We start from the raw sequence: 14556 nt of genomic DNA, 5'->3' as shown, positions 1-14556 counted from the left end.
TCATATATATTACATGTAATACACGTCATATGTTGGCAGTCAGGTGTATGTTGAGGTGGGCCAAAAAAACTTTGGTGCCGGAACGAATTGGGTTAGGAATCTATTTCTATATTTCTATACAACAGGGATTGAATTATCATATGTACAGATGGAATATATTTTACAGTTTCTAATTGTTCCATGAGTGGACGTTTTAGCAAATGTATCCTGATGCCAAACTGTGCAGCGTGTCAAACCTTAAAAATGCCAAAGAAAAAAAGAAAACCAAGAGCTGCATTTTAAACTCGGTACATGACATGAAAAAGCTGGTCAAGTGTTGGGGGTCCAACTTAGGGGACTTTCATAAAATCAGATACTAGCAAATATTAATACACCAATGTAGCCGGTCAGATTTTGACAGCATGAAACATCAAAATGTTTCATATGTTTTCCATTTTGTAAAAAATACTGGTGGGGTGCAATTAGACAAAGATGTTGTAATTATGAATGACTCTTATTCCCTTTTTTTTTTATCTAATACTGATATTTGACACAATACACAAACTTTTTCAGTTTCAATAAATTTTGGTTAATGGCTGATTCAATAAAATTGTAAAAAATTGGATTATGACAACACATGATCATTTGATGGCAGCTGGAATTTTGTGCCTTTGCTTTCATGCAGTGATTCTGCCAAGTAGCAATGCACCCATATAGAAAGTCATTATTATTATTAATATAGCTTTTGGTGTATTACCAGTGTGTATGGATATACATACATGTATAGACACACACTTTCTACACCATTAAAAAAAATAAACACACTGCTGACATTGCTTCTCTGCTTCAATTAAAGCAAAGAAGAAGAAAATGAAGGAAGAAGGAAAAACGATTTTAGAAATTGATTTGCATACATTTTGAATGGAACAGGATTTGTGTCTTTTAGTTCTATATTCAGAAGCCTCTCTCTGTCACTCTTTACAGTTGCTACATTTTAGTTGAAATAGGACTTTGAAATCCTCCACACATAATTGCATTTTCCTTGACACCTCATACATCCATCTGAACCAAAAGTCAAAGTAAAACCAGAAAAATGTTCTGCTGGCATTGCAACACTAACACATGTTCACTTGTTTTTCTTTTTTCTTAACCTCATCAGAACGTCTCAGTCCATCACTGATATTCTCCGGTTTTAGATTTTAAGCGCCGGACCATTCTGTAACGTTTACTCTTAAAGTTGTGTTCATCGTGTTCCTGTTATCCGGCGCTGCTTGTTCACATAACCTGGTAATGGATCTTGCGCACTAAATTCGGCACCGGCTCTGCTGTACTCTATAAATCTGTTTATTGGTATTGTATGCTCTGTGCAACAGCGGCTTAGCGAAGTGCAGGAGGAAGCAGCCGGTCAGCCTGGAAAGCGAGCTGCTCTGCATTCTCCACTCTACTCTCTGAATCATAGGCTCTGATCATAATTTTTTCCCAATATTTTTATTTTGTCTCTTCCCCTGTGTCTCACTACAAATTCAGTTCTGTTGCCAGTTTTAACACAAGAAAAAAAAATCACAGATCTCAGATGTCACCGGTATTTACTTTATTCAGAGACACAGAGCACGCTGCCCTCTGTGTTGCTTTCAGTTTAGCTGAAGTTCACCACACAGCCCCACTGTAGGTACACCAAACGTTGTTTATGAAGTGCAAGCTCCCCGCTAAGGTTCAAACGGACCTTAAAGGGTCCGTTTAAGGATGCAGCGATCAATATGCGCTGCATTCACTTACACTGGGACATCTGATGTTTACTCATTTAAACGCTTATTTAGGTGGTACATGGGCTTACGTTCTACATTGCTATGAAAAAACTCATTTTAACTTTATTTAATATCGCAGCAAAGTTAGCAACAGTGTCGTCCCTCGTCCTGATCACACTCCTGCGCTCATCCCCACATTTGGCAATTCCCTCAGTGTCCCTCAGAAGTTCCTCCAAATTTGTCCAAGGGGGCGGAGTTATGATTTTATATCAGGTTTACTCACTTAACCCCACCCCTGAGAAAGTTTGAAAAACCTCAGCAAAGTGGGCGGAGCCGAGAGACACTGAAAGGCATAGCTGAGTGTGGGCAAGGAAAGCAAGACCGCGGTCAGGAGGAAAGAAAATCTGCAAGAGCTGTGACATGATTTTCCACCCGAACGCAGGGTTGAGTGACAAAAAGCCGTGTCGTTTTACACAGACAAGAGAATCTAACAGCATTAGTACAGTTCAACAGGAGTCCAGGTGTGAGATGGTGCTTGGCAAAATAAAAATATCCAATTTCATGAAGAAGCACAAAGATAGAACCTTAAATGACCTATTTAGACAGTTTATCAGCACAAAAAAGTTAATTTACTGTTTAGTTCCACTTTAGTCGTATTTATCTTGCGGCAGACCAAGATAAATACAGTAAACGAGGTAAAAAACATGTCCAAAAGCTCAGTGTCAGAGAGCTGCAACAAATGATGGCATTTTAAGATTACTCAGTATCCAAAACAATAGGATGCTGTTTACATGTCGACCACTTTTTTTTGTTTTTGGTGGAGGCCGGGAAAAAAAAAATATTTTTTCTGTGTCCATCATCGAAAATGTAAGCATGCGAAGTTTGCTTAATTCCACAAGGATTTCACCTGGAACTATGTGCTTCTGGCCAGATGATATAAAGATGATGTTTGGCAACAAACACGTGAAACAAAAAGATGAATATATGGAAAAACACATCACGACCCTTTCGGTGTGGTGGAGGCTCCGTGGTGCCGTTGCCATGTTTTTCTTCCAAAGGTCCTGGGAATCTTATTAGAGCACATGACATCATGAACACTTTGAAATAGCAAAAAGACACGTTAAATAAAAATCTTGCGGACTCTGCCATAAAACCCGAAATTGTTTGTGACTGAAATGTTTGACACAAGCCTTCCTACACGGACATCGCAGTCCTCTGACATAAATCCACCTTACCTTTGGGGAGAGTTGAAAAGAGCGGGTGTCGAAAGTATTGAAAAAGCACTGAACGGGTAAATTTGTACCAAAAACAAATTATTTCCTAATGTGATTCCCCCCCACACCACCCCCCACCCGCTGCCGCGGCCTAATAAATATGTTCTCAATTTAAAGGGATTGTTTAAACATGTCAGTGTGAGATTATGCTGCCACAGTAAAAAATGGGTTTATTTTAAGACTTTAGCTTCACCAAGGATGCCAGTAGGTGTAAAGTACACTATTATTTTGGCAATTAAATAACATTTTCTAATGTGTGTTGAGTGAGTAAAATAACTTAGACTGTATTTGCCTACAGAGAACATTCTCTTTAGGGGGAATGGGAAAAACAAACAAAAAAAAACATCTCTCCTGAAAGTAGCAGCCCTGAAACTTAATGTCCACCACAAATCAACCTTATCGCAATCTTTCTCCTGGGATTAAAGGGATATGAAGAAAGATGGAAGTTTTTATTTCACACTCAATAGAAAACCTGGGAAAATATTGTAAGAGATATGCTTTTAGTTGGTTTTGGAAGCCAAGTGTGTACCGCAGGCCAGCTGCTGCGGGTGAGTGTAGGAGTCTTCGAAATATTTCTAAGCAGAGGAGATTAGAATTCAACTAGCATCGGATGTTACGACTGTGGAGCTAAAATGGTTTTTAAATGATTAATAAAAAACACAACATTGTACAGAGTGTGTATCAGTATTTTTACAATGTTTTTGTTTCACATCAGTCTTACACCATAGTTCGTGTTTGGGAGAAAAAACAAGATCATTTAAACATATTTTAATCAGTTTCTCCCTTTTCTCATTCCATACTTTAAAATCTATACAACATGGGTGTGCTGTGGTGGCGCAGGGGTTAAGCACAACCCACATATGGAGGCTTTAGTCCTCAACGCGGCTGTCACAGGTTCAATTCCTGACCTGGTGACCCTTGCCACATGTTTTCCCCCTTCCTTCATTACCCATTTCCCTGTCAATTCACTATCAAATAAAGGTCACTAGAGTCAATAAAACCTTTAAAAACAATCCATACAACCTGAAGCCAAAGTACAAATATAAACCAGCTTAAAAAAACTGTTTAAAAAGGAGCTTATTAGGAAATATGTTGTATAAGGTGAGTGTTTCAAAGACCAAAAATGTCATTGATTATGTTAAAAATGTATTAATAATTAGACATTCAATGTGAGATGTAAGTGTCATGTAATGTGGAAATAATTTAAGTTTATCTGGTGTATAGAGATTTAAATGTTTATAAGTTAATGGGTATTAGAAGAGTCTTGCTTCTACCTGCTCCTTTTTGAACAAATCATGTAAAATTGTATGTCAATTGGGCATGATAATTAGTTTTAATTTAATTTTTTTTTTCTTTTTATTTTTGTCTGTTCGAAATGAATAAATAAAATGAAGTTACATGGACTACAATTAAATCGCTGCATTTCATCAACAGAAGTAATTCAGTAACTATTTATGTGACATCAATTAATGAATTCTTCAAAATATCCTTCTTTTTCTGAATGAATAATAAAGTGTGAGGCTGGGCCTAAAGAATGTGCATACATATGGCTGACTGGTTTTCTCTGTGTACGTCACAAAGAGCCCAAACAGCTTCTTATTTTTCATTCTTGTTGTCCTACGTGTTCAGTTCATCTGTGTCACCGCTGCTTTTTCTTCCACTGCCTGAGTCAGGGCAGAATTAGCCGAATTAAAACAAAAGCGGCAGTCGCTGTTTGAAGTGTGAGCAGCGACGTTATTATGACTTCTCCCTTAAAGGTCAAGTTGAGCCACAGGCACGATAGAGTCTGCAGAGGCTCGGGGAGGAAGGTGAAGGGGGGTTTGAGAAGTGTTGAAATAACAAATCTGTTCTCACAGATGGCGCTCCGGCTACGCTGGGATCTCCACTGGATCTGCCCGCTCCACATTTAAAACAAACTTTACACTGTAATGCTGAGGTGAAGTCAATACCCTTTAATCCGATTTTCATCCCAAAGGGGAAACAGGACAGGTTCCTTCTCGTTGGCGTCAAACCATTGGCCAAGAAACTTGGAACAAAACAGCAGAAAATCCCACGTTAGTTTTTTTTTTTTTTTTTTTTTTTTTAAACTTTCCCTTTAGCCGTCATAATCCGAACCGGTCGTGGTTGTGAGGCCACTGTTGGCGGAGGGAGCTGAGGGTTGCCCCACCCTTGGGCTTAACCTTAACCTGCACCACCTGGCTGTTTACACTCCTCTGCCACTTGCTCCACGAATGCATCCTGTGAGAAATTGAAGTCATTCCTACACAGCCAACACTGACAGAGAGCGATCCTGCAGAAAGCCAGTGCCGGCTTTGATTAAGAATGTTATTGTAAAGAAATCTGTCTTCAAACAGAGAGGAAAGGCTGCAGTGGAGAGAAACATAGAAGGTCCTGACCAAGGTCCTAACATGCTCTTTCACCTCCAGGGTAATTTGTTTTTCTTAAAGCAGATTGGCTAAATATTCGCCACATTGAAGCAATGACCTGAAGTGTAAATGTTCAGAACAGTTTTTTTTTTTTTTCTTCTGTTTTGATCTGGTCGCTAACTTTCTGTTAGCTTATTGAGCCTGTAAACCCCCGTCATCTCTGCTTGTCTTTTTAAATTCATTGGTATTCTTTGTCTTTCTCCTGGTCTGTCCACCTCTATTTTTTTTCTTAGGTTTGACATTGTCTTGGCAGAAGGGCTGACAGAAAAAGTTCATTGAGGTTAAAGGTCAGGGGCAGGGCCTCAGGAGGGAATGGCGCTTCAGATCTCCCTGCATATTTATGATTCTGCTCCTGTATTATTACCATAATCTTATGACAACATTCACATTGTTTGACAAATGAGAGTTTTTGTCTTGTGGTGTTTAGTGAGCTGTGGTGAAAAGTGGATAGATGCTCTCTGAATGACCTCGGCATAGCAGAGGTGTGATGGATTGCTGACCAGTTCCTTTGCCTTTTTGCACTTTGTGTTTACAGAAAAAAAAAGTCTGCAGAAATGTGCAGCTGAAACTCTTGCAACATGGATATTGTGCAACAGAAAGTGCAATTAAAACAGTGGTCTTCATCCAGTACAGATGTCTTGCAGCTTTGCTCAATTTGATCCCCGTTTGCCATCTTGAGACCCACAATACAAGGAGTTTTATGGAAAATGGTTGGCATTTCGTCACCACTCCACACTGGTTTGTGATGTGAAAAAGACAGGAAAGCATCTGTTTATTGCTGTCATTTTGTGGCTGCGTGTTTACACCCAGCCACACACATTGATGGCCTCCACAGAGCAGCGATAGATATCTAGCCGAAATGACGGAGAAGAAGTGCCTCTGATTTAAAATAGCCTCCACATCCAGGCGCACAAACACAGACGGGCCTGATGATGATGTTCCACCCCGGCTGGTTTCCACCAGCTGCTTTAATGTGTGCAACCTTCTGTTTCTGCCGCCGCCGACCGCAGCGAGCCTACCCGCACAAAAATGATGCAAACAAAGACTCGTTTTTATTTTATTTTTTGTTTCTTTTGAGAAAAACTAATGTGTGTTTTCTGGTTGCCTTGGTTTTTTTGGGCTTGTATTTTTTCTAGCTGTTGCACATCTGCATCGAGGGCTGGGGCAACTGGCGCTGGTCTGAGCCATTCAGCGTGGACAATGTCGGGACGCTGCTCCGGATCATTCAGTACAAAGGACGCACTGCCTCCCTCATCATCAAGGTGCTGCAGCTCAACGGCGTCCAGAAGCAGGTACTCTTTACTCCCATTTCCCATCCTCCCCCCCAAAAAAAACTTAAATAAAGCATTTGCAGCACAAGCATGCCGTAAGTTTACATCAAAGTTTGAAAACATCAAGAACATAGATGTCAGATCCCAGCGCCAAACCACGGAGGAAAATCTCTGAAATAAAGAGCAACAACATGTTTATAGGATTATGCAGAGAGCCTGGCGTCTGTCCAAGTCCCCTCGTCAGGATTAGCCACTTTAAACCCGCCCTCTGTTTGCGTCCCGTGATTTAGTAGTTGCTTAGCTAACAACTGAATGTTTTCTGTTTTTGTCAATTTGTTGTCATCTGTTTTGCAGTAATAAAATGTGTCCCATCAATCCCCACAGAGGATCACAGGGGAATCAAAAGCCAGATCACAGAGCAGCCAGCCGCCTGCTACAAAGCAGGGCTGAATCATGTCTGAGTTTTTCCTGCACACATGCAGGAGAAAGTCATGAAAACGCAGAGATGCCATAGTCGTGTTCATAGTAGTGACAGTTTGTTATGTGAATGCTGTAAAGTGTCAAACATCTCCCACTCTTCCTGGAGATGAAGCAGACTTTTCCGTTCGCACTCATTTTCCTTCACAGTCCTTATCTTTGAATAAATCTGATCCCTTCAGCCGCAACCAGACGCCAACATATAACCAACCCCACAGCGCTACAGCAGTAGCTTTGACAGATAAAGTAAATAACTACATGCGTGAGAATTGGTCAGCTTATATTTTCTTCTGATTATGTTTGTTCTGTGAAGTGTCGCAAACTGCAGTTGTCTCAGTGAGAGAGCTGCCACTGATTTTAGCTCATTCTGATTGGTCTATAAGACCTGCAATATAAAAAAATATACAGCATATAAAAGGGCTGCCACTAACGATAATTTTGTTATTGATTAATCAGACAGTCGGTGATTAACTGATTAGTTGGACAAAAACAAGTAAACATTCTGCAGATTTTTCATACTAGCCTTTTTTTATACAATATCAGAAATGCATGAAAAGATGTAATAAACCCCTCAATTTTCTTTTAAAATAAACAAATTACATTTAATTGTCTAAAATGCAACGACACAGCTTGATCATTTGTAGCAAAGGATGCTTAATAAAAGATTTTTTTTTTTTTTTTTTTCATCGAACTTTAACCGGGTGAAACTAAAACTATGCCACTTGAGTTTTGGATAAAACATATTTGCAGACAAAGCTTTTTTTATGTTAAATGCATTATGCATATATTTTTGTACAGTTTTGGCTTAGTTATTGCTCTGACTGTGTTGTTCTTTCAGCAAATGGCCTTTTTTTACTCCAGTTAACGATTAATTCTTTGCTAAATTAATTGATGATTACTTCGATAATCCATTCATCAGGATTAATCCAATAAACCGTTTCAGCCCCGATATGTGATCTACATATCTTTACTTATAAGATGTATAATTTTACAACATGGGTTCTGCTGTTAAGGCCAAGTGTGTCTTTTAACTTTTCTTGCAGATAATAATCTGCGGACGGCAGGTGATGTGCAGCTACCTGACGCAGGACATCGAGCTGCGAGTTGTTCAGCACTACGTGGGAGCCAATGGTCAGACAGTGGTCAGAGAGCACTGTGACTGCCTGGAAGCAGGGGCTAAACTTCCCTCCTATGTGCTGGAAGACACAGAGATGACCGAGCTCTGCATGAGAGCGCGCGGAGACGAAGACTGGTCACAGGACGTAGAGCTGGAGCGGAGGGAGAAGGGCAGCAGCAGCAGCTCTGTTGTTCAGGTAGATCTACACTAAATGACTCGGATCCATGGGATTCTGATGTAACTGAAATATTTGGCTGTTTTGTGGAGTTAGAGGCAACACTTGCTTCCATTAGAGTTCTTTTCTTAGATGGACTAATTGGTTTATTCTGAACGATGGAAAAGTGCCATTGTACCGACTGCAGCCAATGCTTTGCGCTCATAATATCCAAATGTGGTAGCCAGACACAAAAAAGCATACATACAAACACTGCACACACCAAGGCTAGCTCTCTGTCCACACGCATGTTTGGAGCTGGTGGACTGGACCACCAACTGTGGCCGGATCCTCCTCTTCTGGGTGGCCGGAGTTGCTGAGCTTCCATGTTGCTGCTCACTGTTAGGAAACAGATTGAGATCTTCCCCTCAGATAGGCTTACAAAGGCCCTCCGGCCCATAACCTGACCATGTTGAGAGGTAGAAAACACAGTTTATGCTCTCTCATAACAACACTAACCATAGACAGGAAACACTAGCTGATATGTGGGCACACAGAAAGGCTTTGAAGGCACTTTCGCACCGCTGGATCAACCCCAGCTCCAGCTCCGCTCTCCCTGCTCTTTACTTTTCCTGTGTGATTTCTCCTTTAACTTTTCCTTTTCTGTTGTTTTTTCCAAATTATTCCAAATTAAATTAGGAATATAAAGTTAAAAGCTTTTCCAGCTTCTAAATGTAGGTCTGAACATCTCTGACTGAAATTGTCAAAGACTAGAGATAAATCCAGATTAGAAGATGGTTCCATTAATCAATCCCACACTCTGACCGACTCATCCATCTTTTAATTAACACTTTTTACCTGTTGCATCAGGCTTGTCCACCTGTCTCACCCTCTTATGCCAGCATTTGTGTTTTTTCTCATTTTTTCATTTGTCTGATCGTGTTTTTCATCGCCTCTGAGGTAATGTCTTTCCTTTGCCTCTCGTTCATCTCCTCTTTTTGCATCTTTCCTGCCGCTGTCCTGTAGTTCTAACAAAGCACAAAAGGTTATCATGATCTTATTTGGTTGTTTTTCACCAGATCCGGTCTATATATCTGTTTGCCAAAGTTTCACCCCCTCAACCCAACAAGGCAGTTATGCAAAGCCTCGTATATTAAGCCTGAAAGCTCTCTGCTCTCTGCGCTCCGCTGTGCTGTCCCCGGCACTAAATGAAGTCCCCTGTCTGTCATAAATTGGACCACTTGTAATGCATCTTGGCATCTCAGTGCTTTAATGAGAAGTAAGTGGGACAAAGACCAGTGAGACTTGAAGAGCCCTCAGCTTTTTGTCGGGTACATTCTCAGCTTTTAAATCTTGTTGGACTTATACTGCCTCTAATACCCCTTTATCTGGCACTAGCAGTTGTCTGTCGCCTCAGCCTGTATATCGCATTAGGGAGGCTCAATGTTTTACAACTGAAGGAAGCCAAGAAACAATGGTTCTAAGGACAAAACATCATAATGCAATACTGATGGAGGACTATAAACATGGAGGCGACTATTGCATTTATTTCCATGCAGAAACAATTAGAAACATGTTGATCTTTAGTCCCTGTGATTAGTCTGAACTTGTTGCAGCTATGGTAAGACATTAGAGGTATCACACATACTACATCTTTCCAGTGGCAGCGGGGCTGGTTTAAATTATGCTTTGTAATAAGAAAGGACTTTAATTATAAGAACAGATCTGTGCTCTTTTAGGTGGCCTGTTCCAGCGGCTCGTTGCTTTACGTCTGGTGTACTCTGATTACCGTTGAGCCGGACTCACACATGCAGCAGAGACTGGTACGTAGTGCACAGCATCACACTCTTTCATGTTTATATTTGAATTTGTTAGTATTTAATACTTTGGATGGAGTAGCTTGTCAACATATAAGCAATTTCACCCTGAGGATCAATAATGTATATTCTATTCTACTCAAGCCTTTGTACCACATTGTGACACAATTTTAAAATTTAGTCTGACATTCTATTAATTTGTGTTTCAGTCAAACATTTGATTTGTGCTCTAGTGCCATAACTGCAAACAATTAATTTGACTTTAACAAATGTTGGAAAAAAATCAACATTTGTAAAACAATTTACATATTGTAAAATATCTTTTACAATATGTAAAAGATATTTTAAAAAATATAGTGTATGTGTGTATATAAATATTATGTTTTGTTTTAATAAAAGGCATAAGAAATTGTGAGATCCAACATACCATGTGTCTAAGAATTTCACTTTCACGTATGATATGATACAATATGATAAGTTGGGCCACGCTTGACACTAAATGGATATTATTTTAACTCATACCATGCATTTTGCAGTGATATAATTGTTGTCAGATCTGCATATTTTGTTTTTTGCAATGGTTTGTCAGGGTTTTTTGTCTCTCTTTCTGCAGGTGTAGAAGCAGATTTCTAGGGTGTTGTATTTTCTATGCTCTTCTTTACTCTTCTTCTTTCCTCTGAAACCGTTCCCCCACCTTTCCTTCCTCCTTTCTTTTATGACTCCATGTCTATTACATTTGAAAAAAATCCAAAGCACTTCCCTATAAATTTTTATAATCAGTGGAGTATTATAGTGAAAGCCTCCCCTTGACACTCAGACAGCAATTGTGAGAGCCACTCTGCCGGACAGGACGCCTTAAGAATAATAATTTTGTCTTCTCAACTGATCAGCTCCTCTTTTTAGCTTAAATTTGCACAGTGATGCTTTCATTTTTCCAAAACTTTCTTCTTTCAGGTGATTTTCAGTCCACTTTTTGTCATGAGGAGCCACTTGCCAGAGCCACTAGTTGTCCACATAGAGAAAAGGAGTCTGGGACTGAAAGAAACTCAGCTAATCCATGGACAAGGCCACCAGGAACCCCTTTTAAACACCGAGGCAGAACTTACCCACCACCTCATTTTCCAGGCCAGGTAATTAAAATCAGATTTAATACTATTGCACAAAACATTTGAGTGAAAAGTTTGTTTAATGGTTATTATGGTTGTCAAATACTTACTAATCCAAAACTTATATTGTTTCAACTATTTTATGCCTAAAGAATATCATAGGAGTTTAAAATTTTGTAACTATCTTGCACAGTGGAACAAAAAAAAAATCTGTATGTTGAACAAAACGCTCACGTAGCCTTACACCTAGAGGTACAACATAGATCTGTCAAACACTCATAACGAACCAATTCCTACTTTCAAATAGGCAGCTTCCTTTCCTCTTTCCATCACTCATACCTGCTTCGGAGCCAGCAGAATGTACTCACAGGACAATTTAGTTCTTTCAGTGCATGATTGTCTTAAATCATGAGTGACTAGCTCATACAGCTGCAAGGGAAACAGCGACTCTGCTCTTTTAATAGGTTTTTGGTGTGCCTACATGCAGCATAAAGTCAAACCCTTCGCAGCACATTCTGCTCTCTGTGAGCCATTAATGAAGACATGATCCATGAGAATCTGCGCACATTTCAGGGGAGCAGTAAGCTGTCTTGACTGCAGCTGTGACACAGCTCTAACTGCAGCATGTCAGGTTGGATCGTAATTACACCTCACTTAGACATGAGCCATAGTCAGAGCAGCTGACCGTGTGTTGTGTGTGTGTGTCTGTGTGCATACGCACACAGATGTGTAGGGGAAGAGTATGTGTCCTGTATCTGTGTGTGGTCCATGTATGTGTTGGTTAGCTAAGTGCTAGTGTAAGTGTGACATTTACGGTCAAAGCTTGTCACATACATCACTGTTACTTTGTCATAGTTTGTAAGTGTGCTTTTGCACTTTCTAATCTTTTTCATATATTCATGTTTCCATGCAGTTCTTCATAAAAAGTAATACAGTTGGTCTTAAAATCTAAGTTTATGGACAAATCATATGTTTTCAGCAGCCACAAATCACTAAATATTTGTCTCATTTGAAATAAATTAAATGTATGTATTTTAATTTATACTTTTTTAAAATTTATTACAGTGTTCAGGAACTTCTGATTTCTAATCCATGACTGCAAGTTTCCTGGGGACATAAACAAGAGGTGACACAGACTAGCATTTCTTTTCGCCAGTGACCACAAGGCTGGATGAAAGCCATCTTCAAAGCTTAGAGAGCTGCAAAGAGTGCCGCCTCATGGTTACCAAGTCTTATTAAGAAGTCACTAAAACCACCATTAGATGTTAAAAATGGGTTGTGGTGCCAGGAAAAAAAGCCTTTGCTTTTGTTTTTAAAGGTTCCTTAAGTCCAAAGTTAGTAAAACAACACCCCTGGCCTGCATACGAGTCACTAAATAATACCTGGTTCAGCGTCAAGACCAATTTGTAAAATAAGGGGGAAATTACTGCTTATGGGTGTGGTCTAGTTGAATGTGGGACTACTCAGTCTGACTAACTCAGAGGGTTGGTCAGTCAGATGTAGGTTGTGAGAAGCCAGACAAGTCTTCCTTGATAAACCAGCAAAATAGATTTCCTACAGATTGTTATCATGGTAAAACAGGTTTAGGAATCTCTGTACCTGACTAAATGTTAACCTTTCAGAGTAGGGAGTTAGCTGGGGAGTGGAATTTGGACAATAAAAGATCTGAACCAAAGGATGAATATGTAGGAATACAGTTCATGTCCACTGTAAAGTGTGATGAAGCATCAATGATGATATTCATCCTTTTCTCCTCCAAAGAAAAGGATCACAAACTCATTCAAATAAAAATCTTGAGTAAGCTAGCAAACTGAAAATGGGCCAACAAAACATTGATCCAAAACCTATGGCAAAACTTAAAGTTTTATCTGATGCATGATCTACCTTCTTCAAGCATCATTTTCTAAAAATCCCAAAGGGAAAAGAGCATAAGAGCATACTCTGGATAAATCATCCATCTATTGATATGCTCTGACCTTGTGAAATGTTATTGGAGAAGATTAAGTACTGTCTTAAAAGAAGGTAATATCAGCAGTGGTTGTAGTAATTAAAGCACCAGTAATTCTATTAAAAACAATTATTTATGAAACAATTTTTTTTCCCTCACGAAATAAATCTACTCACATTACATGTTTTCCTCCTTTTATTTTTGTGGTGCGAGATTATGATCTCACAATAACGAGTGAATTTATTGTGTTGTTTTTGCTACTGATTAAAGTATTTGAACATCCATAATTCTTGTTATTTTATGCACCCTTGCAGAAAAATTATAGCTCTTTTGGTATCATTCGCCGGTAATGTGAACAAACAGGATAAATCTTTGAACGTAACCGACTGCTTCTGAGATATTTTTGTTAACTGTTGTATTTAGATATCTGGTAACAAAGTTTGTTTTGGTTTCAGTTGCAATAAAGAAACCACAGTGGGCATACTGTCCCTGGGAATATATTTGGCTGATGTTGTTTTACAGAAATCTTTTTCATGCGTGCAAAAAAACAAGCTTTGAAAAAAAACCCAAGTGTCTTGTCTTTCTAGATTGCAACCACAGAGCTCCTTGTATTTACAATCCATCCCCTGTCTAAGCTGCTTTCAGACCGCACAAACTTACATTCTCTTCTTTGCTACCCCCCCACCCCCACCCCCTGCCCAACTCAATCCATCGCTCATCCCTCTTCATCCTCTCAAACACACACTACAAGCCACAACTGTAAACATACACACATGTACACAGACACCCCCCCCCCCAACCTTTCAGCTTACCCTAAACCTCTATGATAGATCCAATCGTAAATGTTCACTGGTCAACAGCTCATCTTTCCATCCTGTAATTACACATACCTGTGGACTTTAATGGACGAGGTAGGGAGCAGAGTTGCGGTCTGCAATGCTAGAGACACAGACAAGTCTTAACCAGAACGGTTTTGTCCTGTTCCTCTCATTCCAGCCGCCACATAAGAAAATGGTGGGTTAAAATCAGAAGTCCGTCCAGTTTCCCCCCTCAGGGGACCGCTCTGGATGAAAAGCTTCCTGTCAACACCTTGTCCCTCTCCTCAGTCTTGTTCCAGATCCATAAGCTGTAGCCCTCTGCATTCCCTTTATAGCACAATGGGCTCTGTTAACAAACTGCTGTTCTGGGTTATGGGGGCTTCTCTGCTGCAGCCAAGAAGAACTGGATGCTTCCCAGAGAAAG

At 39.8% G+C, this 14556-nt stretch overlaps 1 protein-coding gene across 2 annotated transcripts in view; it reads left to right on the top strand.

The window, feature by feature from the left end:
- Nucleotides 1-14556, top strand: part of vps13b (vacuolar protein sorting 13 homolog B) — a 298354-nt gene that overhangs the window by 256492 nt on the left and 27306 nt on the right. For both annotated transcript variants that reach the window (XM_015003945.2, XM_015003947.2), the window contains exons 47-50: nucleotides 6561-6716; nucleotides 8216-8485; nucleotides 10183-10266; nucleotides 11215-11390. In XM_015003945.2, coding sequence (XP_014859431.2) covers nucleotides 6561-6716; nucleotides 8216-8485; nucleotides 10183-10266; nucleotides 11215-11390 — 686 coding nt within the window. The remainder of the gene's footprint in view (nucleotides 1-6560; nucleotides 6717-8215; nucleotides 8486-10182; nucleotides 10267-11214; nucleotides 11391-14556) is intronic.

The sequence above is a fragment of the Poecilia mexicana genome, unplaced genomic scaffold, assembly GCF_051168715.1.
Source record: "Poecilia mexicana isolate PSO_F unplaced genomic scaffold, ASM5116871v1 scaffold_6, whole genome shotgun sequence".
NCBI classification, from domain to species: Eukaryota; Metazoa; Chordata; class Actinopteri; order Cyprinodontiformes; family Poeciliidae; genus Poecilia; species Poecilia mexicana.
The sequence above is the reverse complement of the archived record's forward strand: the minus strand, read 5'-3'. Positions and strand labels throughout refer to the sequence as shown.